This window comes from Pogoniulus pusillus, chromosome 15, assembly GCF_015220805.1.
Source record: "Pogoniulus pusillus isolate bPogPus1 chromosome 15, bPogPus1.pri, whole genome shotgun sequence".
NCBI lineage: Eukaryota > Metazoa > Chordata > Aves > Piciformes > Lybiidae > Pogoniulus > Pogoniulus pusillus.
In genome coordinates this window covers 21,069,906-21,096,114 of record NC_087278.1, presented here as the reverse complement: position 1 = coordinate 21,096,114, position 26,209 = coordinate 21,069,906, and the positions used below count along the sequence as shown (strand labels likewise).

At 44.5% G+C, this 26,209-nt stretch overlaps 1 protein-coding gene across 11 annotated transcripts in view; it reads right to left on the bottom strand.

Moving 5' to 3' along the window:
* WNK1 (WNK lysine deficient protein kinase 1) overlaps window positions 1-26,209 on the bottom strand; it is a 118,296-nt gene that overhangs the window by 15,433 nt on the left and 76,654 nt on the right. For 10 of the 11 annotated variants that reach the window (XM_064155667.1, XM_064155676.1, XM_064155668.1 and 7 more), the window contains 14 exons: window positions 25,169-25,240; window positions 24,394-24,543; window positions 22,884-23,357; window positions 21,457-21,738; window positions 20,712-20,803; window positions 18,935-19,097; window positions 17,337-17,453; window positions 14,671-14,844; window positions 13,844-13,895; window positions 13,548-13,688; window positions 11,798-13,224; window positions 8,856-8,939; window positions 3,371-3,457; window positions 2,268-2,337 (listed from right to left, as the gene is read on the bottom strand). In XM_064155667.1, the coding sequence (XP_064011737.1) occupies window positions 2,268-2,337; window positions 3,371-3,457; window positions 8,856-8,939; window positions 11,798-13,224; window positions 13,548-13,688; window positions 13,844-13,895; window positions 14,671-14,844; window positions 17,337-17,453; window positions 18,935-19,097; window positions 20,712-20,803; window positions 21,457-21,738; window positions 22,884-23,357; window positions 24,394-24,543; window positions 25,169-25,240 (3,385 nt within the window). The remainder of the gene's footprint in view (window positions 1-2,267; window positions 2,338-3,370; window positions 3,458-8,855; window positions 8,940-11,797; window positions 13,225-13,547; window positions 13,689-13,843; window positions 13,896-14,670; window positions 14,845-17,336; window positions 17,454-18,934; window positions 19,098-20,711; window positions 20,804-21,456; window positions 21,739-22,883; window positions 23,358-24,393; window positions 24,544-25,168; window positions 25,241-26,209) is intronic. The other variant, XM_064155677.1, reaches the window with a different exon arrangement.

Here is a 26,209-nt window from a genome sequence, read left to right as displayed (position 1 = left end):
AAGCTTTTGGAGTTGGATTCTTAGCTGTTAGCTCCAATTTTTGCTGCTGTACACACAGGCAGCAGCAGGTTACAAAGCTGACAAGTAACATTCTATTTTGAGATCAGTTCTGCTGGATGGTTTGCTGTCTCTATTAAGCAGCTTCCCACTTTGTTTACTTATACCTTCTAAACTTCAGCAGCTGTGTTAGTTTAAAGCTAGCTGGAATGTTTTGGTGAGAAGAACTAGATCACAGGCTGTGAAAGACAAACAAGGGTGATGTCTACTTCACTCATAAGCTTGCTGAGATGTATAAGAACAAGAATCCAAACATAGGTAAGGCACTTCTTGGGGCATTGCCTGAGCTGCATTTCTCTCTGGCCTCTCTGCCATCTCTCTGATTAATCCACTTTGCTTCCTAACCCCTTGGCCAAACCTCCATTCTTCCTTGGGACTGGGGTAAGGTTGAGAGAGGTGGGAGAAGGTGCAAGGGCAGTTGGGAGCCTCTCCTAGGGACTCAGGTTTCTGGGAGGGCTGTTGTGTTTCTGTATTACCTTTTACCTTGTCTATTTCTGTATGTAACTGTATATACTGCAACTATCTGCTTGTATATTGAGCTAAGCTGTAAATATCAGCTTCATTCACATTTCCTGAGCTGGCTGAGTCTAATCTGGGTGATTTCCAAAGTGTGGGTGGGCAGGGAACACCCAAACCATCACAGCAGGCAAAACCCAACTCAGTTTCTAGCAGACAAACAAGTTCTACAGTGTAGTACATAACCAACATAGCTAAGTGGGATTATTTTCGTTTTCCTGCTGGTTTTATTCACTTATGAAGGTTTGATAACCTCCAGAAGCAGATGAGAACATTCAGAGAGAACTTCAGAGGCACATGCAAGTAGTATTTACTTGACAGAAGGATTTTAGTGTTGTATTAACAGTTTCCTTTGAAAAAGGAAGAAGTTTTAAAGTACAAAAAAAATAGAGGAATATTAACAAGGAAGTCTCAGGCTATTTTACAAGTTTTTGTGTTCATCTCCCTACTAACAGTTGAGGTCATTTTGACTGCAAAGATCAATTAGACTTAAACTGTTGCTCATTCAGTCAACCTTCAGCCAGAAAGGAGTCAGCTTTTTCGCAGGGTCACAGAATGTTCAGGGTTGGAAGGGACCCAAGGAGATTATCGAGTCCAACCCCCCAGGGTTGTGGTAACCATGATCGAAGGCACAGGGGAAAACAAGAGGGAAAGAGGAGATGGGAAAGCAGAGGCTGGAGAGCCAGAGGTGGGATGGAGAAGCTTCTATGGAGAGCAGAAGACAATGGCCATAGGGAGCCTGTTAGGAGGAAGTTCTTCACAGAGAGAGTGATTTCCCATTGGAATGGGCTGCCTGGGGAGGTGGTGGAGGCACTGACCCTGGAGGTGTTCAAGAAGAGACTGGATGAGGCACTTAGTGCCATGGTCTGGTTGACTGGATAGGGTTGGGTGCTAGGTTGGACTGGATGAGCTTGGAGGTCTCTTCCAGCCTGGTTGATTCTATGATTCTAAGCCCCTGGGGACAACGATGGCACCTCTTGGTAACACCAGGGCAGGAGGAAGGCCAGTTTGGGACCCCACCAACAGCCCAAGAAGTACTTTGTGGGAGTTGCTGTGCAATCCCCTGAATAATCTTTGCCACCAAGGAGGATGAGTGAAGCAGACATATCTGGGGGGTGGCATGTGCCCTCATCTCCCAGCTGCCAACAGTGCCCTGGCACCTCATCACCCTCCAGTTCTGATGTTAACAAAGGGTTTGGTCACCACTATGGCTACCATTCTATTACCCTATTTAAATCTTGAGTAGCTTAACCTTTGTTTCTCTATTTAAATAGCAAGGAAGCACTCTTAGGTTACAGAGAGGTATCCCCCAGACAGAACAAGGACACAAAATGAGTTGTTGCCAAGATGACAATACAAAGCAGAAAACTGTTCCTTCAAACCCTGAAGCTGTACCTTAGCAGCATATTGGAGACTTTGTCAGGCTTAATTTAGCAGCTTAAAGTCCCAAATGAGTTACTGTAACATGCATGGATCATGTCTTTCTGGGTTAGAGGGGAAAACTTCATTCTTCCCAGTAAAAAACTAGTAAGACCCTTAAGGAGTTACTAAATAAGGCTATGTATATACAGTGTATGTATATATATATATACATGCACATACATATAGATCTCCTTCCAGGTTGTTAGTCTGTTCAATTATGGGTTATATCTTCACATTGAGAAAGCATCTAAAGGAATAAAAGGCTCTCTTACCATCCTTCAGAGACTGTGTTGCTGTGGACACCAGCGTGGTAACCGTTGTAGATGCTACTGAGGGCACAGACTACAGGTTCAAGGGGGGAGACAGCAAAAAGAAAAATAAGAAAAGGAACTGTTTCATTGAATGCCAACAAATTCATTATGCTGCTTAGCACACCATCTTTAATTTCCATCTCAGTAAAGCCCACAAGCAGGCAAATGCAAGCATTTTTAACCTCCACACTGAGCCACGTGGGCACAAGGTTTTGGATGCGTTACAGCCTTGAGGCTGTCACTATAATATCCCCTTTGCTTTGCACAAGTAATACAGAAGTAGTCATTTGGAGGTCACCATGTCAATCATGATCTTCATTTCATATCAAAGTTCACTACTATGGTCTTTTCAACTTTCAGGTCTGCACTTTGAATCCTCCCTCTCAAATTAAGATTGACATGGGGCATACTGTTTGCTTAGTGCTCTTTCCCCCTCCTCCACAGCCACTGCCCCTTCTAGTTTGGTGACATGAATGACATCAACCAGGTAGTTGTAGACAGCAATGTGCGCTGCCCTGAGCCTCCTCTTCTCCAGGCTAAACACCCCCAACTCCCTCAGCCTCTCCTCATAGGCCTTGTGTTCCAGGCCTCTCATCAACTTTGTCACCCTTCTCTGGGCATGTTCCAGTACCTGAACAACTCTCTTGAATTGAGGAGCCCAGAGCGGGACACAGCACTCAAGGTGTGGCCTGACCAGTGCTGAGTACAGGGGGAGAATAACCTCCCTTGTCCTATTGGCCACACTGCTCCTGAGCCAGGCCAGACTGCCACTGGCTCTCTTGGCCACCTGGGCACACTGCTGGCTCACGTTCAACCAGAAAAGCTAGATTCAGAACCAGTAGCAAAACCAGCCTCAGGAAACATGTAATCCACTGCAAATACAGATTTTTTGGGTCCATTTATTTTGACTAAGCCCCATAAGCTGGAAGATGACTCTTCAGTTTTATTCACTGAAAGCCTAGAGACTGTTGTAGTGCTACTAAAGGCAAGGACCTAAGAGCACAACCTTAGGAAAACACTGACATTTTTTCAAGGCTACTAAACTGTCAACATTGCAAACGTACACAGGCAGGAGCAGATGTCACTGGAACGGTCTCTGGACTAAGAGTTCTTCTCAGCTTAGCATCCAGATCTTCCAGAGGCTGTTGGGACTGAGAAAGGAGAAAGTAAACAACTGCCCCAGCTCAGGAGAAATACATCACATTTGAGAAACAGCCATCTTTAGTAAATACAATTTAAAGCAGTCAGCACAGCTTCTGTATTTCCATCACAGTTCCTTCCTAAACCTTGGCATTTAACATCTAGAGCACAGCAAGAGTGGAAGCAATTACAACAATGCAGCAGAGAGAAGGGATGTTAGAGATTATCTCAAATCTTTAACAAAGCAAATTAAGGGGGAAAAAAAAAAACATTTGCAGAGAAATTTAAAACTGTTTCCATGATTTCAAAAGCAAGGATGTATAAAGATGGACTATCAATTATGGGGTGGAGGAAGGGAAGAAAACCACCACAAACCCCCAACACACAAAGAAAACCCACAGAAAGTACAATGCTGCAGACCCACAAAACCCCAAACCCACAAATAGAAGTCAATAAATACTGACTGAAACCAAACAGAAAAACCAAGACTCCACATCCTTCCCAGGTTCCCTCAAAAAAAAGCTATCTGGATAGATTGACTTAAAGAGGATGGAAGAGAGTGGCAGAGTCTCAAGTATGTTTGTGACTTAGATTTCAGCTAAGATGTTTTTCAAACTCAGCCAATTGAATTGGGATGGGGAAAGATTAAGATAAAGTGCCTAAAAATATCTTCAAAGGTAAAAGTTTAGAGGCACTCAATCTTAATTAGGGCCATATCCACAAGATGCATAAAGCAGAAGTGGGGGCAGGTATCACTAAGCTGCAGCTCTGATTCTATGGAGCAGAAATCTCCATCAAAACTTCAGCATCATTGATCTTTCCAAGTCTTTTATACTAAAAGTTAAACCTGTGTTTAGAACTGAAGCTGACATCCCCACAACATGAAAACATTACCCTCTGCTGTCACAGAGCTGAAAGCCAGAAGTACACAAGAGCATAAAGATGCTTTCAGCATTCATCCTGAGTTGTGGATTGTCAGAAGAGTGACAATCAAAAAAACCCCAACTCTAAGAACAATTAAATATCATTTCCATCCAAAGAAGAAGATAAAAAGGCACAACAAGATGCAGACTTCTATGACTCTGAACAGAAAGCCAAGTGCTTAGCAGCCACGGGGTTAATTTAATCCAGTGATAGTGTAAAATGAAGAGGATATTTCACCTGAACTGCTATATCAATACTTCTGCTTACAAGATGATACTTGCTTGAAGCAATGAGCATGAAAAAAAAATTCCTTCTGGAACAAGGGTATCAAAATGAAGCATGAAAAATGACTCTAAATACACTTTAAGAAGCAATAAGAACTAAACAGAACAGGTACTTAAGCCTAAGTGTTCAAAAGTGGTCTTGCAACAATACAAACTTGGGCTGTAAATTAGGAGCCTGGCACTAAGGGAAAAACAGGGGGGAAAAACCTGTGTAATGAGCTCCTGAGAGAAGCAGTAAGGCAGGCAGGCCTAGGTACTTCAGGACAAGCCAGGAATTTTCCAGACAGCCTTGAGTGAGAGCAGTAAATGCTCTTAATGCTCCATTACATTTGGTCTAGTTGGTCCCCTTCAATTTTGTCTTACATCTAATAGGCTTTACAGTTCAACTGAACAGAAATGAGGCAAAGAACAAGCAGCAAGGGATCCAGATTTGCACCTCTTCCAGCCCAGAAACCCTTCCACAAATACCTGATAAACAGCAAGAAGCCTTCTGCAGGGGTGCAGTGGCTCAAGTGGTTTGTGTTTGTGGGAAAATATTGCCTGTGCCAAACAGTGACAATAAAAACAACTCTGAACTTAGTGGGACTGGTTGTAACCAGCTGCCTCCAGATCCATCTGCTACCTTTGCCCTTGGTAAGAAGGCAGATAATTATCACCCACTTGCAGCTGTCTCCTCTTCTGCAAAACCATGCTTCAGAAAGAAGTGGCTGAAAGGCATCAACCAGATTCTGTCTGCAGAAGTCAAAGGGGGGAAAAAACCCAAGCAGTGCTGCTTGCTTACACTACTGTCTTGTATTTCTACAGAAGTCATCCAGCTTCCTGCTTGGTTTGGAGACAGAAAATAGCCATTTCCTGACTACTCACAGAGCAAGCATATGGCCTTCCTTCAGCCTGCTGGAAAACTGCAGCAAAGCAAAGACAGCAGCACTCCTTCCCAGGACAGCTTTCAAGAGCCACACGTTCCCTATCATTGGCTGCTGATGCGAAGAGCTCTGTTTTCTCACACTGAGTAACACCTGCCAAGCACTAGACTTTAACAAAAGATTTAAACATGCTTCAACTGAAAAGCAGAGACAACTGAAGAGTCATTCTGGACAAAGAGGCCTCTTGATTAAGGTCTCTGATTTGTATTTGCTCTGTTAGACGAAGAGCAAGAAGGTGGTAGAGCAGGAATAGGCAGGATAAGATGTCAACTTCCAGCACACTGCGACTTAGGTCCACTAAACTATCTCCATTTTAGTCTCCAGAACATCACTTATGCCAACTTTGTCTAAGAGATTCTTAAGAGACAACAACCAGATGAGCTTTACTGGGACAATTATAGGAACTGCTGAATAAAGGTGGAGCTTATGCATACTGGAGAAAACAGCTGGAAAGGTTAAAAAGGTCTATAAATGTCATAGGCAGCAGAAAACTGCATGAAAGCAGCTAACAGTCCCTGCTGCTCAGCCCTACTCACATCTTTGGAACCACAGAATATCAGGGGTTGGAAGTGACCTAGAAAAAATCATCCAGTGCAGCCTTCCTGCCAGAGCAGGATCACCCAGAGCAGATCACACAGGAACACACCCAGGCAGGTTTTGAATAACTCCAGAGAAGGAGACTCCACAATCCCTCTGGGCAGCCTATTGCAGTGTTCTGTCACCCTCACAGGGGAAAACTCCTCAAGTTTCCATGGAACTTCCTATGCCTCAGCTTCCACCAGTGCCCCTTGTCCTGTCATTGGGCATCAACCAGCAGAGCCTGGCTCCAGCCTCCTGCCACTCTGCACATCTTCACAAACACGAGTGAGGTCATCTCTCAGTCTCCTCCAAGCTAAAGACCACTCAGCTCCCCTAGTTTCTCCTCGGAAGGGAGATGTTCCACTCTCTCAATCATCTTTGTGGCTCTGCACTGGACTCTTTCAAGCAGTTCCCTGAGGTCTTTGTTGAACTGAGAGTCTCAGAACTGGACACTATTCCAGATGAGGTCTCACCAGGGCAGAGTAGAGAGGGAAGAGAACCAGGTAATACAATGGCTCTCACACAGGAAAGACAAATGGAAATACTACTGCAAGAGTGTATCTGAGGATTGCTATCCTAACAGATGCAAACTCAGTGCTTACAGCTCCAGCTGGAAAGCAGGAGCCATGACAGCTCATTAACCAAAGCTGCCTTAGTGCAGTTTCAAGTGGCAAACTTCTAGCACTGTGTTGTTGTATGACAGTCAACTTAAATCCTGTCAGATGTGACTTCCTGTCAAGCTGTTGAGTATCTCAAAAAAAAAAGGAACAGCTTGCAAAGAACAAGAGTGACCTTTAAAGTTTATTTCAGAACTGCTGTCCCAGATGAAGCTTGAATTGAAGAGCTCCAGTGCAAAAGATGAGAAGGAAAATCATACCAGATTAGTAAGGAGAGGACTTAAAAGTTCATTCAGTCTGCATTACAATTCACAGGGATGAAGGGAGCAAAAAAAGAGGATCAGGCCACAATGCTAATAAGTACTGCAGACATTTTGATTCTGCAGCTATTATTTAATTACTTTGAAATTATAGTGAAGAATTCCTTTCCAAAACAGGTCAGATTCAAATTCAAGAGTAGCTTTTGGACACAGATTCTAAGCTTATTTCCTATGGACTTCAGCCACAGGTGGGAGAGGTTAACACTTCAAGAAGCACAAGTGGACAGGAAACACTGGATTGAAGACAGTATTACTCAGCCTCAAGCAGGCACCATCAGATACTTGCTTGAATATCTTCTTTACAGGTTTCATTCTAAATCATAATCCTGTGCCAAGTGTACTTCAGCATAACCTATCTTTGTATTTATCCACAAATTTCTTCCAACAGGAGCACAAAGCTCTCGTGGGTTTGGTTTGTTTTTCTCTTTTCTCTCCTCACTGAAGTGTATTCCCACTCTAAAAGTCATGACACAGCATTTAGGGGACCCATGGAACAGCTTCAGCTCAATACAGTTCTTTTAGCTACAGACATTCTTTTCTGTTTCTCTAAACAGAAGAGGAGGCAGATGAGGCAGATGTAGTCTTTGTCACCTTGAGCTGATCATCTATCCGAGTTATGTAACAAACATCCAAGCTAACTATTGCATGTAAAGGACAGAATCTGAGCAGGTGAAGCCTCTGCCATATTTCAACTCCTATTTACGATCAGGAGACTCAAATACCTCTGGCAATTTTGAAAGTGAAATCACAGTGTACTAACAACCACTGAAAAACAAAGCAGGGATTGGCAAATTCAGCAATCTTGCTTCTTCATTCAGATTTAGCTGCAGTATATACTGCTTCCCTGAAGAGCTTTTATTTTGCTACTACACCCTCTTCCAGAAGAAAACAAGCTCAAGCCTGTAACAGCAATAGTGTGTCTAGTAGGATGAGGGAGGTTATTCTTCCCCTGTACTCAACACTGGTCAAACCACACCTTGAGTACAGTGTCCAGTTCTGGGCTCCTCGATTCAAGAGAGATGTTGAGGTACTGGAAGGTGACCAGAGAAGGGCAACAAAGCTGGTGAGGGGCCTGGAGCACTGCCCTTTGAGAGGCTGAGGGAGCTGGAGGTGTTTAGCCTAGAGAAAGCTCAGGGGTGATCCCATTGCTGTCTACAACTAGCTGAGCAAAGGCTGTAGCCAGGTGGGGATCAGTCTCTTCTGCCAGGCAAGCAGCAACAGAACAAAGGGACACAGTCTCAAGTTGTGGCAGGAGAGGTCTAAGCTGGATGTTAGGAGGAAGTTCTTGCCAGAGAGAGTGATTGGCATTGAAATGGGCTGCCCAGGGAGGTGGTGGAGTCTGTCCCTGGAGGTGTTGAAGCAAAGCCTGGATGAGGCACTTAGTGCCATGGTCTGGTTGACTGGAAAGGGCTGGGTGCTAGGTTGGACTGGATGATCTTGGAGGTCTCTTCCAACCTGCTTCGTTCTATGATTCTAATCTTTAGGTACACACTCACCTGTGTTATGTCCTTAAAAACAACCACCTAAAGTTAGTTAAAACTCCAAGCCTGCACTTCAGACACTGGGTATAGCATACCCAAGTGCAAGCTACATTTCCAGTGCTGAAGTGACTCTGAGTACTGCTACAGGTCACACAAAAGGGGTTACTCAGTCAAAAGAAAAGAAAACAAAGGCATTAATAACATGCAATGGAGAGTTTAATCAAAACATGCTCTTGGAAAGGAAAAGCAACAGAAAAAAGATCTGCCCAGTGATGTAGCACCTGAGTTAGTGAAGGTCCTGGCAAAGGTGGCAGCGGCTCACTGGATGGAGTGCCAGCTGGAAGTTCAGAACCTACGGGGAGCACCTAGGACAACGAAGAGGAAACGCGAGTCCATCAGACACAGAACAACAGGAGGGTCAGATACCAAGCTACAGTCAGCCAACCTCATACAGCAGGAGCCTCAACCTTTTATCTCTAGAGACTTCCTTCCTGGAGAGTTAGCATAGTCTGTAGAGCTCTGTGCAACAAAATCAGGTGAAGTCCTTTGCTTGGTTTTGTTCTTATTTCTTAATCCAAATTATTTTTGAGTAGCCACAATCTTTAGCTTAAACAAGCTGCTGCAGCCAGAAGCAAAGTATAGTTTGTAAGGCATGCTAGAATAATTATCCCACAAAGCAAGATGTAACAGGGTGCAAGAATGCACTCCCTCTGCTTACAACAGTTTTGCTTTAACTGCCCATTACCAACAGCAAGTTCATGTGCCTCTGACAAAGTGTTCCAAGAAGCATCACTTGAGAACTGTCTTGCCTGAGGGTATATCCACTATTTGAGAGGCAGATTTATAGACCTCTTCCACCAATCTCTTGACCCATCTTTTTTTTTTTTTTTTGAGCCTGAAGGGTGCTGATAACCCACAAAAGGTAAGACCAGGCCATGCAACCAGGTAGGGGGAAGTCATCCAGGTTATGTGGAAGAGGTTAGAGAGACTGGAAAGGTTAGGAGGAAGCATCAAAGCTTCCCCACCAGGTCAGATAGCACATTCCAGTTAGTTATTTCTCCTGTTAGAGAAGTGGGATGTTTTAGGAATTAAGCAATCCATTACCCAATTTGCAATTCTTATTCTCATCTGTAAACTTGCAGCTTGCCCACAACTTGGCTGTTTGAGCAGCTCACAATATCCTCACGAGTTACAGTGTGGGTCAGCTGGCTTCCCTTGGCCAAGTTAGCACTGCTGGCTGTTGGCAATTGGTCCAAAGTCTACTCCTCAAGAAGCAGACCCATTTCTGGCTTGTAGTCATGTTACCACAGCTTAGCTAATGGTTCAATCCCCAGTAATAACTGCCCAGTGAAAAGGGATTCCACAGCTACCAACAGTCACCCCATCCTCCCATGAATGTATCAGCAGGAATAGAGGAAGTTGAATTATCCCAGCTTTTTTTGTGCAGTAGTGACACACAGCTGGACATTACCTGTTCTGAGGCATGCTGGATTTTTAAGCTGTGCTAAACTGATCATTGAGGTTTCTAAACAACAGGCAAAACATACTTCAAAAGACATTTTTAAGACCATTCAAAACACATTTAGCTGTCCAGGTTAACAGGTTGGCCACAAACTAAACAGAATATAATACACAAAGAGTTAGGCAAACCCCAGAAAAATCAAGCAGTAAGTTCCTTAAAGTTTGAGAGCACAACACCAAGTGAAACTAATATTAAGCTCTGGAAAAAAAAAACAAACTAATTGATAGGTAACAAGTTCAGAGAGAATGGAATTTTTCCTTCAACAACTGACAATCAAACCCTCCCAATATTTATTACATTTCAGTGCAAGCCTTTGTAATTACAGGTTTGCAATTAGTAACTGTTCCTGAACCTGAGTTCTTATTTTCTAACATGTCTCATTCTCAACTTCATTTCAATGGAAATTAATGCTTCTGTGTCTGCATTTCCTTCCCAGCTTCCTCAGCACACAGTCCTACTGTTCCAATGTAGAAATCATCTACTTTGTTTAAACACAAAGAGTGCCAAGGAATGAGTAGAGCTGCTAAGAGCATTAGTTCAACTCAAATGGCCTAGAGCAGATCACACAGGTTAAAGGTGCTCTTACAGGGCAGAGATCACCTAGAGCAGATCATGAAGGTTAAAGGTGCCCTTACAAGACACAGCTTCTCTGCCCAGCAAGATGCTGCTGTCACCTCCAAACACACAACTGAGTGGCAAAATAAAGAACTCCTGTACTCACTTCCAACCTGTAGCCTGTGCCCTGTCTCCAGGTGTTCTAATGTGGATTTCTCTGGAAGCCAGAGTTTATAAACTAGTTTATAGCAAGGCTGGCTAAAGGAGACCAACAGGAAGAGTTGGCAAGTGGAAAAAGGTATTACAGAAACAAGAACTCCTCAGCATTGAGGTTTCTCACTTGTTCAACATTTACAAATTTCTTCAGCCTATATCCATTGAACTTTGAGAAGAAAAGAGCTACCAGTGACTTCTAATACTGAAACTCCCTGTCTGCCAGGGCAGGAAGCCATTGGGAAGAAAATAAATAGGCTCATATACAGCTAGTGAGCAGGTAACAACATCCACATGCCTCAAGTTGGACTGTCAGGACTATATGAAAACGTTTGTTTGAAGAGCACAACTCAGTAAATCAACATTTAAGATACCCAGGTACCTTTTCCAACTTCTCAAAGTTCTGCTCTCATGGATCTAACACTTGGAAGGAAGAGAGCATTCAGGCATCACATACACAGCAGACAACTCTACCTTTCAGTCAGGTTCCTCCTTACCTTCACAGGACAGGCTCATGATAAAAAACAAAAGCTAAGCTACCCTGACTACTTTGTGAAAGATGCAACCACCAGTCTCATTCTAGTGATCACACAGAAGATAAAAAGAAGCTACTCAAAGCAAGCTTTCAAATCCTGTTTGAAATAAAACCCAACAACAACAAAAAAAACCCCAAACCACAGTTGCTTCACTCTTTGTAGTTTAGGAGTATGAAAAACTAACAGCAACGACAAAAAGAGCACTCTCTATGGTCTCTTTTTTCCCCCCAACAGGGACAAAACAAAAACCCTCTTGGGACACACAAAAACAACTACAGCAGAAAATGTTCAATATTATATTAAATGAAGATGCCACTGCCTGAATAAATATTTTTCTTTCTAGAAGGGATTCTGCTCAACAATACTTCAATATGTCCAGAAGTGCTGCAGCTCTTACCGGTACCCTGCTCAGAGGGGGCTTTGAAGGAGAGGTCCCTGGTTTCACCACCGCTGTTGCAATGCTGCTTGATGCCGAAATGTAGCTGACTGGGGTGATCACTTGCCCAGGAGTGGCAACTGGTGTCAGCACTGGCAAGCCAGTTGGTCCAAGAGGCAAACTGCTGGGAGGTATACAAGTGCTAATGGACGTCAGGGGTTTAGTGGGTGCAACGACTGTGGTTGGTATGCCAGGAGTAACTGTGGTTTCCATCACCAGTGATGTTTCCAGAGACACTGAAGGATGCATTGTGCCCACGTTCCCGTGTTCACTGAAGAGAGACCGCAGCTTCTCTTCCAGGGTCTTTATATCATCGATACCAGGAGCTTTAGACTGAGCATCAGCATCAGCCTCCAGACAGTGAACGTGAGGCTGATTGGGCAACGGAGCTGGTTGAGGCTGGCTGTGGATCAAAGTTTGCTGTACTGCAGGTACGTTAGTGACTGGTTGCGGTAAGACACCAGGTAAGGGAACCTGGGGCAGCATAGGGGTTGCACCTGGAATCTGGGGTAGGACAGGTGTTGATGTAATTCCTGATGGGACAAGCAAGGGATGTATCACTGGTTGGGTGAGTGAACCACATATGCTTGTTGCTGCTGAGGATGACAGAGGTGCAGAGATCGGAAGCGACAAACCAGCTGTGCTGCAGAGCTGGGATTTATCCATGGACTGCCCACTCTCAGGGAGTGACTGTGGAGCACTTACAACTGTTGTTTCTGCCAGACTGGAGACAGAGCCACTGCTGCTAAGCTGAGGCAGCTGCAAAGCCCCACTCTGAGCTACAGACAGGGCAACAGATGTCTGTGGTGCTGCCATACTACTCACAATCTGAGGAGCGGACTGAGATGTCACAGCTGGTGCAACACCACCACCACCAGTGACACCAGGAACCTGGGTGGATGACAGTGCCAAAGATGATGGTGTGCTGATACTGGGGGTAATGTCTCCAGTTACTGGTTGAGCAGGCTGGGATGTGGTAGGTAGGGAAAAAGAAGCAGGGGCACTCACACTGGAAGCAACGCCAGTTGATTGCTGTCCAGATTGTGAGGCTGGGGGTGGAGAGATAGAGCTTGGCACACTTGTGCTTGGTGCAACTCCTACAGTTGCACTTTCTGAAGGCAAGGTAACAGATCCTGGAAGAGAAACACCTGTGCTGGAGGGAACAGATACTGAAGCAGCAGTCATAGATGCAGGAGGTGCACCACTGCCCGCCATGGTAGAAAGTGCAGGTGGAAATGGTGGCATTGTTTGATTAAACACTGGAGGAGCTGTACTGGGTCCTTCTGTCATCTGAGCATGTCCTATCTCAGAGAAAGCTTGCTGCAAGCTCAGTGACGACGCCGAGTGGGAGAGATTCATTCCAGGGCCATGCAGTGGAGATGCAGCAACTGGGAAGAACAGAAAAACGTCAGGCCAGCTGGAAAAGTCTGTTGCAGTATTACTGCCTGGTGCTAGACTGAGATCACATTTACCCCTCTGCATAATTTGAAACACTTACAAATGAAGGCTTACATTAAAATACAGAACTAGAGTTTCAGTGTCTTGCAGACAGCCTATGGGTATCTTTTCACCCCCAAGAACTCTACACAGTATCACCCAAATTATAATCACTTCTTACCAGCACAGACAGCTCCTCCCTTCCCCAACCACTTTAAGAGGTCTTTAGTAACAGTTTTGCTGACCACATCTTAGCCATGAGATTTTGAATTACCTATATCTGGAGTTTCTTGTCCTCCAGGAAGAGCAGATGTGAAAAAGCCCTGCTCTTTTAAGCGGCTCTCGGGGACAGGGCTGACAATAAACCGTCTTCCTGCAGAATGGACAACCTGGGTAAAGGAATTAGGAGGAACCCCTAAAGAGAAAGAAGTCAAACATTTAGTGATGCAGGGGTGGAACTAAATACAAGATCTGCAACATGGAAATGTGCACTCCATCATACCAAATTAAAAACTGGCTGCAGCCATCTGCTGAAAAGGTAACTGTTAGAGAAAATCACAAGACACTTACCTATTCTTTGTGGCATGGAAGATGTAGGATCTGGCTGTTTGAACTCTAATTTCTGTAAAGTAAGATAAAATTTAAAGTTCTATTCTGAAATTGAAACCCACAAGATAGTCCTTACAACACTAGCTTGCTGAAATGTGGGCATTTAAAAGTTAAGCAGTATCTTGGACCCAAGAACCACTACTAAAAGCAGTGGAATTCTACCCAGATCAATGTCAGCTACACTGTTTTTAGAGCTCCTCAGCTTAGTGCCCACCAATGTAACAAATGGATCTAAACACTCTTGTTGTCAACAGGGAGTCCAACTGAGTTCCTTAAACATTCAGCAGAGAAATGGATGTTTCAAACTAATTCTGAGTGGAAATAAGGCAGAGATTAAGAAAATGTCACCCTGTTTTATTCCCAGTAACTGGTTTCAAACCCTGTGTTTCCCAACCAAGCCATCCAATCTCTCAGTAGCTCACTACATGGAAGGTCTGAATCTAGGCTCTTAACTGTTAGGTGAGCAGAACAGGGATGGAGGTCACAACAAACTGAAACCCAAGAAGTGTCAGCGTTGAGGATCTGTCTGTTCAGTCGACTGTTAGGAGATTCAGCACCCTCAGAAGTGTTAGAACACATCAAAAAGCAGAACATCTACATTACTTAGTTTTCTAAATGAATCTTAGATTCTCCCTCTGATACCAAAGCTTTCTCTGGCATTTCACTTCGAATCCAAGCTTTGGTACTTCTCATGGAAGACAGCTTCTGTTTCTAGCTAGCTCTGCTGCCAAAACCATCAACCCAAACCCACCCACACGAGTGGCTAAGAACATCTATCCTTCACATACCTGTGACCCTGGGAAGAAGCCATCATCCTTTGTCCTCATGCTCTCCAGGCCCTGATCACCTTCTGGCTCCACACTTACGTCCTCGCTTAGCATCTCATCTGCTTTCTCGATAATCTCACGTACCTGCTCCACGAAGGAGTCTCTTTCAGTTGCTAAAATAAATTCATTCTGCACCTGTAAAGAAGACCAAGTGGCAATGATTTTCCACCAGTGATTTCAAAGAGAGACATTACATAAGCACATTTTATTTTGATGTTACTGTTTGTGGTCCCCTCACTGTTCTTACACAGAAGATGAAGACTGGAATACCTCAGAGGAAAAATTACTTCAACAACAGATGTCTTTGCCCTGGTTTGCTCTATGCTGTGGAACAACATTCAATGTCACTTCTGCAAACTGTCACCTTCATTTCTGCTAGCACAGTGTCATTTAAAATCAGCAGCCTTTCCTTACTGCTATTTCTCCCAATACAATGTTGTCACAGGTTGGGAACTATAGGGTTAAAAAAATCCTCTAGGGACTAGAGGAGTCTAAGGGTGGACACAGGAAAGAGTGAAATTGTTATTCAATTCTATAATTCTTCTATCTCTTTATAAGCTGGCAGCAAGGACAGCTCATTCTTTCCTCTCCCTCCTGCCTACTGTCTGGCTGGAGCTGCTTATCAGGCCTACGGGTGGCAGAGGTGCTGGGAGGGGGTTGGATTGCAGCACCAGGGATTGTAGATTAGTTTTGGGTTGGGGGAAAACTCAAGGGAGTCACATGCTTTGTATATTTTGTTTCTGAATCTTTCTTTTCAAATACAGTTCTGCCTTTCTCCCTACTTCATTTGCAAGAGTCTCATTCTGTTTGCTCTCTAAAAACCAAGACAAATGTGCAGTAGGGGCCACATTGAAAGGAAACTCTAATATATGTAAGAAATAACTCAAATTCTGTCTTGTTCTGTATTTCTCTTTCCATGCCATGTAGAATGTCTACTCTATGCAAGATGCACCTCACTACCTCCAAGGCTGCAAGTATTAAATATCTTCCTCTTCCTGTACTTGGAATGTTGCTCAGCTTATCTGGTTTCAATACATTATATTGCTTTATAAAAATACATTCTGCTGCTTATTTGGGAGCAAACAAGCTTAAACAAGTGTACTTGGCATTTAGGAAGCCATTCTTAGTTTGGTCTGACACAAGAGAATTCTGTCTCCTGAAATAATGTATGGTAAAACTGCAAAAGACAGTCTAGGAAACAGAAGCAAAGCTGCCTGTCACAGTACATCTGCTAGGAAACAGAGGTTAAGCCTTGAGACATTGCTTTTACATGGTGTTTCTGGGATGCTGGTTCAGACAAAGGAGAAAGACAAGCATGATGCCTTTGCAGCATGGAATACTTACTAGCCAAAGAAACCCTCAGTGCTTTAAGTTGAGCGGTGGCAGATACCTTTGAGGTGTGCCATATAGCACTGTGATTAAAAGGAAACCGGAGTCTTATAATCAAGTTCCCTCAATATTCAACAACAAGCACAAAGTTCTGGATCCAGCTGTCTACATGAGGTTGTAGACTTCCCACTGTATGACTGCTATGGATGCACATTTCACTTTGCTTCTGCTCATCTTCAAGTATTTGCACCTTTTGCTGTTTGGGGGTGTGTGTGCTGTTTACCATTTCCTTTAGTTGGTTTAGATCAATCAAACTCAATTCTCCACAGAACCACTTTAGCAATGAAGCAGAGAAATACATCTGTACATCCTCTCCATGTTTCCTGGCACTTCACTTGGTTTTGTTGCCAATACACATAGCCAAGAACCAGCTTTTCTCTCTTAGAAAGCCATTAATGGCAAAGATGTCACTGATTTGGTTCCTCATGATAAGTAAGAATCTAGCATACATCACCTACTACTCTGCCACATGTCTAAGCTGAAAGACAAACGGTGTACAAGCACTCAAGAAAGTGACAAAACCTCCTACTCCTTGTCATCCTCTCTTGTGTCTGTGACTAAAACAATCTCAGCTTCATTCACATTGCACCAGCCTCAAACTCTCTCAAGTTTAAACTTAGAAAGTGAACAGGGTGAGGGAACTTCTATTCCATGCAACACAGTACTCCCATTTAAACATACCACCACAGGGCAACTTCACTTCTGTGCTTGACCATTATACACTGAAGGAGAGGGATTTTTCCTTCGAGGAAGTCAAAAGCAGCATTGCCCATTGCTGACTTTCAATGCCCAGAAAGTGAATCCTATTCCTTATTTTAACAGCAGTTGAAAGCAGCAGCAAAAACTTCAAGGCTTAAGCATAAGTTTTAACATTCTAGCAACGTTTGCCATCAGAAAAAGACAACAGCACTTGTTTAACTTAGTGCCTTCAGAGAGTTGTTCACAGACACTCAAAAGATTACATGCACAAACCCCCCAGCAAATCTATTCAAGAAAACTGCAATTCTAAGGTGAAAAACTGATGAGAGAAAATGCTGCTGTGAACTGAGCACACAGCATTAGCTATGAATTTGGTATCACACTCTGATCAGAGCTCTTAGCTATACTCATTTGCAAATGAGGTGCACATGTGCCATGCTACAAGAGAATCCTGAAACACACATGAGAAAATAAGGCTGCTGGTATTATTCCTGTCATTAGGACTGGATTCGATTTTTCATCTCTAAAATATACCTTACCATAATTGAAGCTATTTCCTCTGGGTTGTCACCATCCAAATCAAATTTGAAAGTAACCATTTTTCGGTTGTGTGTCTCCAGCTGACATTCCACTACTCGATCACCTTTATTTGACACCTAAAACAAAACACACAACACTTCAACCCACGAGCATGAGATCCTAGGAGTTGTGTTTTAAAGCTCACTAAGACAGAACAACAGGGCTGGTCTAATATACACACATTCTTTTTGCAGCATAGCAAATCATAAAATCAACCTGGTTGGAAGAGACCTCCAAGATCATCCAGTCCAAGCTAGCACCCAGCCCTGCCAGGCTTTGCCTGCACACCTTCACAGACGGAGACTCCACCACCTCCCTGGGCAGCCCATTCCAATGCCAATCACACTCTCTGCCAGGAACTTCCTCCTAACATCCAGCCTAGACCTCTCCTGGCACAACCTGAGACTGTGTCCCCTTGTTCTGTTGCTGCTTGTCTGGCAGAAGAGACCAACCCCACCTGGCTACAGCCTCCCTTCAGGTAGGTGTAGACAGCAATGAGCTCTGCCCTGAGCCTCCTCTTCTGCAGGCTAAACACCTTCAGCCTCTCCTCACAGGGCTGTGCTCCAGGCCCTTCACCAGCCTTGGTGTCCTTCTCTGGACACATTCCTCCCAAACTGAGGAGCTCAGAACTGGACACAGCACTCAAGGTGTGGCCTGACCAGTGCTGAGTACAGGGGCAGAATAACCTCCCTTGTCCTGCTGGCCACACTGTTCCTTATCCAGGCCTTCTCTGGACACATTCCAGTATCTCAACAAATGGTGCCATGTACAGCATGATTTTCTTCTGAGAACACATGGAATATTCTGGAATAGTGTGTGGAATCACTGGGGGCTAAACAAGCCAATTGAGCCATAACTAAAATTAAAAGTTTGGGGTTTTTCTTTGAGCTTAAGATGACCTTTCCAATTCTAGCTCCAGAAGCTGAACAGATTGACTGGAGAGCCTGCACGCAGCTTGTATTCCTCAAGGGAAAAGAAACTTTGTGAAGCTCAAAAAAGGCATCAGCACTACCAAAAATCTTACTTGTGCTGGTTTGAGCCTAGCTAGAATGTTTTGTTGAGAAGAATGAGATTACAGGCTATGAAAAGGAAACAATGGTGATGGCTACTTCACTCATAGGCTTGCTGAGATGGATAAGAACATGAACACAAATAACAGGTTTGCTCTCCAAAGTGGGCTGCACTTCTTTCTCTAACCTAACCTGCCACCTGTGTGAGTAATCCATCTGCTTCCTAACCCCCCTGGCTGACTCTCCAATCTTCCTTGGGCACAAGGCAAAGTCTTGGGTAAGATAGAGGGGTGGGAAGAAGGAAGGGTGGTTAGGAGCCCCTCCTGGGGACTCTGGTTTCTGGAAGGGCTGTTGTGTTTCCCTATTACCTTTCTATCTTGTATATTTCTGTCTATATTGTAACTATCTGCTTGTATCTTGTGCTAAGCTGTGAATACAAAGCTTCACTCAATTTCCAGAGCCCTTGAGTCTAGTCTGGGTGATTTTCCTAAGTGTGAAGGGGGAAGGAACACCCAAACCATCACATTACTGTAATGAAAGATACTCACATTTAGAATCCTCAGCTTTGGCCTGGCAGTTTTCTCATGGCGAGAGCGACTGCGGACAGATCTCCGCATGTGGCGTTTGGTAGCTCTCCCTTCGTGCCTTCCGCTGGAAGCTGGAACATTCTCATTGCCATCACTCAGGCCCGAAGCAACGTCAGAATGTGCACTACAACACAAACCCATGACAAATGAAACAGCTTTATAGCAGTGGCCACGCATTCACAGAACCACAGATTTGTCAGGGTTGGAAAGGACCTCACAGATCATCTAGTTCCAATCTCCTTGCCATGGACAGGGACACCTCACACTAGATCAGCTTGCCTAGAGGTCTTAAAAACACCCAGGGGTGAGGCTTCCACCACCTCCCTGGGCGACTTGTGCTAGTGTCACACCACCCTCATAATGAAGGAACTTCTTCCTAATCTCATCTAAATTTGCCTCTAGCTTGGATCCATTCTCCCCAGTCCTGTCATTGACATCATGAGAATCACAGAATCAACCAGGTTGGAAAAGACTTCCCAACTCATCCAGTTGAGCCTATCATCTGGCCCTAGCCAATCAACTAGATCATGGCACTAAGTGCCTCATCCAGGCTTTGCTTCAACACCTCCAGCCACGGCCACTCCACCACCTCCCTGGCCAGCCCATTCCAATGCCAATCACTCTCTCAAACAACAACTTCCTCCTAACAGCCAGCCTAGATCTCCCCTGCCACAACTTGAGACTGTGTCCCCATGTTCTGTTGCTGGGTGCCTGGCAGAAGAGACCAACCCCACCTGGGTACAACCTCCCTTCAGGTAGCTGTAGACAGCAGTGAGGTCACCCCTGAGCCTCCTCTTCTGCAGGCTGCACACCCCCAGCTCCCTCAGCCAGAAGTCCATCCCTAGCTTTTTGTAGCCCACTTCAGATACTCGACCGCCACAATAAGGTCTCCTGAGAGCCTTCTCTTCTCCAAACTTAACAACCCCAACTGTCTCAGCCTGTCCTCACAGCAGAGTAGCTCCAGCCCTCTGATCATCCTCATGGCCCTTCTCTGGACACCTTCCAGCACCTCCAGATCTTTCTTATAGTAGGGGCTACAAAACAGGGCAGAGTGCTCCAGGTGGGGTCTCAGTGAGCAGTGCAAAGGGACAGCATCATCTCTCTCGCCCTGCTGGCCACATTTCTCTTGAGGCAGCCCAGGATGAAGTTTGCTTTCTGGGCTGCAATTGCACACTGGCAGATCATACTGATCTCATCTACCATCCTTTTCTTCAAGACTGCTCTCCAGCCAGTCACTGCCCATAAATGCAGGACCAGTTTACCCTGTTAGATGGCAATTGTCTTCTGCATACTCACAGTATATAGGGCAGAAGTGTCCTGTCAACACTAAATGTTGCCTGAACACTGATTTTTAATAGCAGCCATTTAGCTACACATCTCTTGCAAACTGCTGTCTAAACATATCTTCTGAATATGGTTTCAAGATATTTGGAGTTTGAACTCTAAGTGTCAAAAGGATAGGAAAAAAAAACATCCTTTCTGATCCATTTGACATGATAACAAAAAATAATTAGGAGTTACATCACCATTGAGAATCCTCTTTGTTCCCTCCCTGCTGTAAATCAAAACTTACTCCACACCTCTCACCAGCCTGTGTTTCCTCTAGGAAGTCTATATTCTCCCATCCTCTTGAACACCCTAAATTAAAATCTCTGGATTAAAAAGCATACCTAAAGATCACCCTAGGACGAATAATCTAGCACATGAAGTTGAAATTCATGTTGGTGACAATACTTACCTATCCACAGAGGAAGCCAAAGGAGCAGACTGAGCAGGCTGTGTTGCTGGAAGAGTCTCTGAAGGAGCAGTCTGTGAGACTCCTTGAGTACCCTATGGATAGAAAGCTCTATCAAGAACCTCTCTAAAGAACATCATTCATTTCCATGTAGCCCACTAATCTTCAGTGTTTCCTCCCTAATTAGCTGTGAAGCTCAAAGCACTACAATTTGAGTCTTTCCACAGAGGGCATCCAGGCAGCTCTGATTTACAAATGCTTCTGGAGCAGACTGCAGTGAAGCAAATTGTTTTCTGGAGAGACACAGGGAGAGGAAATCAGCCATCCTTTCTGCTGCTGGGTGTCACTACAGCTTGCCATGCAGCCACAGTCTTACAAAGAGAATATGCAAAAGGCAAGCCAATGCAAGACAATTCACAGTGACACTGCAGGGAACAGGACTAAGGACAGACTCTCAAAGGCTATCAGCTGAAGTTTGGCTCCGATACGGCAAAAATGTTCTACAGCACTGGCAAGAAGTGAAGTGTTAACAGGTTTTTGCCTACAGGATGCACACTCACTTCCCAACAGAACAGCCAGTGGCAACAAGGTCCCCATATGGGCATGACATTCTGTGTAAGAAAAAAGTCATTTGAAACATTAACTTCCAACTGAAGACGAAGACAAAAGGGATGAGTTCCCCACACATACGCCGATGCATAATTCAAACACCCTCCACATGCTGCTACATTACATTCAATATCTTTACCTCCAGGACTGCCTGCTGCGAGGAGGCAGATGAGGCCTGCTGAGCTAAACTCACTGTAGGCTGGGGCACTTGAACCTGCCCTCCTAGGCTGCCCATGGAAACTAAAACGCTCTGCTCTGCGTAGGGCTGTGCAACAGGAGCGAGATAGCCTGGCTGAGCCACCGAGTCTGCGGGCAAGGGAGGGGACAGGACGGCAGAAGGAATGCTAACAGAGGCCACAGCAGAGGAAGGTGCAGCATTTGAGTCCCCTGGGTACTGAGGTGGAAGCCGAGATTGGAAGCCCTGTAATAGAAATGAGGGAGTCAAGTCAGTGAGTGTCAGACCCAATGAGGATAGGAGGGGGACTTCTAATTAGAAAAAACAGTATCACTTCCAGAGGCACATTGCAACCTTTTGTACTTGTTCATGCACTCCCAAGCCTGCCCAGCAAAGGCAGAGCAAACTGCTCACAGAGCCAAAGCTCAACCTGAACAAGAACATTGCCACTCCAAGTTCCAAATCTTAGGCACAATGATCTTCACCTCCCAACTCTCGCAGCTGCCTCTTTGGCTTAGTATTTTAAGGCCTGAGACTCAGAACGAGGTTGAAGAATTTTCAGGCTGAACAACTGCTGCTCAGAAGACATTATGCAACTGCTGATGAGTGAGACTAGCAGCAAAAATGCTCGTGTGTTCCTCCAGTCCTCTCAAGATGAGCTCAGTTTGGTACTACACAGAACATCTCTACACACAGCTTCTGTTCTACAGCACCCCTTACAAACCCAGTGCAGGTATTTCTATGTCTCTTGAATCTTTGTTCTAGAAGAACAATCGTATGCTAAGTGCCTATTTTTGTCACTATTCAGATGGTGTAATCACTGTACAAAATAGCCAAGCAGCTGAAGCAGTCTGTGCTCACCAGTCTAGCAGCTCCTGACTAACATCAGGTACTTCTATCCCTACTCGAGATCCATGTTGTATGGCTTCTTATTTCTAGCAAATCCACATTCCCCCCACCTCTTCCCAAACTTGGAATGAAATGCTGGATTGCCAAATGTGCTGCCACTAATTCTCTTTCCAACACATCTTCCAGTTCTCAAATTACAGTTTTCTGTATTCTCCACCCCCTCAAGCCAAGCTGACAGATCCCACAGTTAGACATAGTAGTCCTCTTTCACACAGTGGTTGAAGAAAGTCCTGTGCTATGATTATGTAATTTCAGACAAATTCCTTTGGCAAGTAAGAAAAGTTCCAAACACAAGGGTCTCCAAGGGCTGTTCTTTCCCCCCCTCTCCTTAAAATGATCCTTTACTACACAACAGAGTTCATTTTGGTGGCTTAATGGCTCTCTTATGACAAATGAGTTGTCCAGGGCACACAGTTCAGAACTGGCACCTTAGAGGAACAGGCAAAAATGCGGGGAAGAGCTCTGCTGGCTTGCAACAATACCTGGTAAACAGCATCTCCAGCAGGAAGTGAAGTTTCAGCAGCTTGTCCAATGCTGACTGGCAATCCCACGGACTGGACAGCTGGCTGCAGGAGCTGTGGGAGAACCTGGCTGGGCAACTGAGCTACAGGCTGCAACAGTGTGGGAAGCTGGCTAGGGCCAACAGTTGGTCCTACAGGGACAGCGGTTGCCGCAGCAGATGTTGCCAGTGTGAGCAATGGTTGATTGATGCCAGCTGCTATTGAAATGGGCAGTGACTGGAAACCTGGCTGAGCCACCGACACATGAGGAGCTCCTACAGGCAACTGAGAGACTGAGAACTGGGGAACCATGGAAGTTGGCAAGGGCTGTCCCATGGGTAGAAAATGAGAGCCAACGGGGACTGATGGGGCAACTGAAGGCTGAGGGAGAGAAGGTGCTGCAACAGGTAATTGAGGCTCGCCTTGGATGATCGACACTGGTTGGGAAACAGGAAGCTGGGGAGGTAAAGAAAATAGAGATAGATTTTTTTTTTAAAGCAGGGTTGCAGAAAGCAAAGCTTTTACACATTAGTCAAAGAAAGATTTATTCAAGTTACAGCACTCTGTTAAAGTGGGCAAGGAGCACAGCTGGCATAGTGGCTGGGAAGTTGGCTGGAGCTCCACTTCGCAACACTTCACTTGAAGAACTCAACAAGCTCTTGAAACAGACACCCAAAGAGGGTGGAAGAGCCATGTTCAAATACCCTGAAGCACTGACTTGTGCACAAACAGAATCAAATCCCCTTCAATGCTGTCCCCAGAGCCAAGCCTGCTTTCTCACAGGAAAGAAGTACAAATCTTTCAACACATCTGCCAGCTTTGAGCACGGGGAATGAAAAGCCACTGTACCACCAGCAGGGGACATGTCAATTAAAGCCAGCAAACGATGCAACTGGAAAAGCAGTTTAGATGAATAAGCAACAAAACAATAATTTTCAAAAAAAAAAAAAAAAAAAAAATCAAGGCTCACATGTTCAAGATAGGGATATGAGCCAAAATGAAGTAATCAGTAACAGAAGCTTCTTGATCAGGGAGTAAAGGAGAAGAGCTGAATAAGAAAGATGACAGTGGAGAAGGCAGTCCTTGTTCAGGCAGTGAACCAGAAGGGAAAGTTTGACACAGGATAGTGCAGAAGATAGCCATTGTATGGGAAGCAGAGAAATGACAAGTTCTGAAAACCTCTTCATAATACACCATCCAGCAGTAGGCCTCACCAAATTCTGGACAACTGAAAGCTTTGTCTGCATGGAAGTGAGCTCTCCCTCAACTTATTCACAAGTGCCACGTGTGACAGAAAGAGTTTCCAACACATCTCCCAAGAAAAGTGACAGCTGTAGTGCACTAAGAATAGTGTTATCTGGATGAATGTTTTTGAACCATTAGGAAAGATGACAAAAGTGAAAGGAGCAGCATGTTGCATTTGCCAGCTGTGAAGAAAGAAACAGTAACAGAATAAAAAACTCAAACTTCTGCTAGAAAGAATTTTGTTTACCTGTGTCCCAGCTGCTGCCTGAGGCATTGGCATAATCTGAGAAGATTGAGTTTGAGGGACAGTTTGTGTGGAAGTGGCACCAGCAGAAACTGATGGCTGCTGCAGCTGGTATTGTCCAGGATGTTGGGAAGAGGCTGGCTGCTGTGCATTCTGTAGAGAGGACAAGAGGCAAAAGCTATTTTTTAACCCCAACAGAAGTTTTCAAAGCATATCCTGTTTAAATGCTACTTTTTAGTTCTTCATTGTGACATCAGTGGGTTTTCCAATTATGTTACATCAATTAAGCTTTAATAATTACTTACTAACATTACTAACAACTCCACTATCAGCATCAAATTTGGAGCAGAATTATTTCTCCTCTGAAAACAAGACTGAAGGTTCCATGAAGGAAGAGAAAAGGCAGTTCAGAGGGCATTGCAGAAGCCAGTATTTCCAGTTCAAAGAAATGGTGAGAATGAAATCTGCCTGTCTAGATGGTCTCACTTGCAAATGCTGACATGTCTCCCCTTGAATGGGACCACCACTGCAAATCCAGGTGAAGTTGGAGAAGACAGACACAGGAAAAGAAGCATTACTGTGATCCTAAAATATGAATTTCCAGAAGTCAATGAAGTTAATCTCACAGCATGTTTGACTGGGTAGGAACCACAGGATTCCACTGGTTTTGCCCAAAACTATGGGTTGAAGGGAGGACAGAAGTAGTCAATTGCTCCTCAAGAACCAAAATCCTATACTAAAAGTATCTTAGTCCTGGGCTTAGGAGTGGTGATCTTACCTGCTGAGTGTGCTGGGTAGGCTGGGATGGTATCGATGCACTGCTTGAGGCTGGCTGGCCTTGCACCTGTGTCTGGAGCAGAAAGAGAGAGAGAATTAGCTTCAAATCCCTTTGGGCTCTGGAGCAAGCAGACATTTCTGTGCAGAATGATCTGGTTGGAATAGGCCTCGAGCTGTTCTTTTGAACAAGCCATCCTTTGGGCCAAATTCCACTATGGCAACCAGAACAGAGCAATCTGGAGAAGTACCAAGCTTTGTTTAGGGTTTCCAAACCAACCGATACGCTAAGTCTTTGCAACCCGCATGCCCCTCGAGACGAGACAGACCCGCCTACCAGCTTCTTCCACTGATGATGCTTTAAGAGCAGGATGCCTTGGAATGGTAACTGGAAAAAGAGGCATTAAGTTTCACCTTTACATGTGTTCTAAACAGAGTTGGGGGAGGGAGGAATAGAAGGAGGCTAGAAAGAAATAAAACTGTTTGAAAAAGAAGTCAAGAGCTATACAGAACTGTAGCTCAAAACCAAAATAGTCAGTACACACACATGGCACGAATTCCCTTTGAGAGGCATGTCAAAATACAAGCTTGAGATAATTTCCAGACTCACTACTTGGAATTGACATTGGAAATTATGGAGGTTCACCTTCTAGCTAAGATGGAACTTTGGAATAAGCAACCAAAAGAACAAACCCAAAGATGAATGGCATACAAATGAACGTGGAAGATGCAGAGGGAAATGCAGTGGATTTTCATTGTTATTTTAGTGATTGACATTTCTTGATTAGATCCCAGGACTGTCATTGATTTTCATTTGTGGCAATTACAGTTCTTTATTAGCTCCTGGGATTCAGCTCGACAGAGACCTCCAGATGAGTTCCCTGAGCATGCACCACTTCAGCGAACTGCCTTTCTATGAAACATATCTTTTGCATATGTACCATAGCAGAAATGTCTACTAAAATTTCTTAATGCTGTGAGAATTCAGCTTGCAGGAGCTTAATAGGAACAAGGTTATTAAAATCACATCCTTCAATTGTAGAAA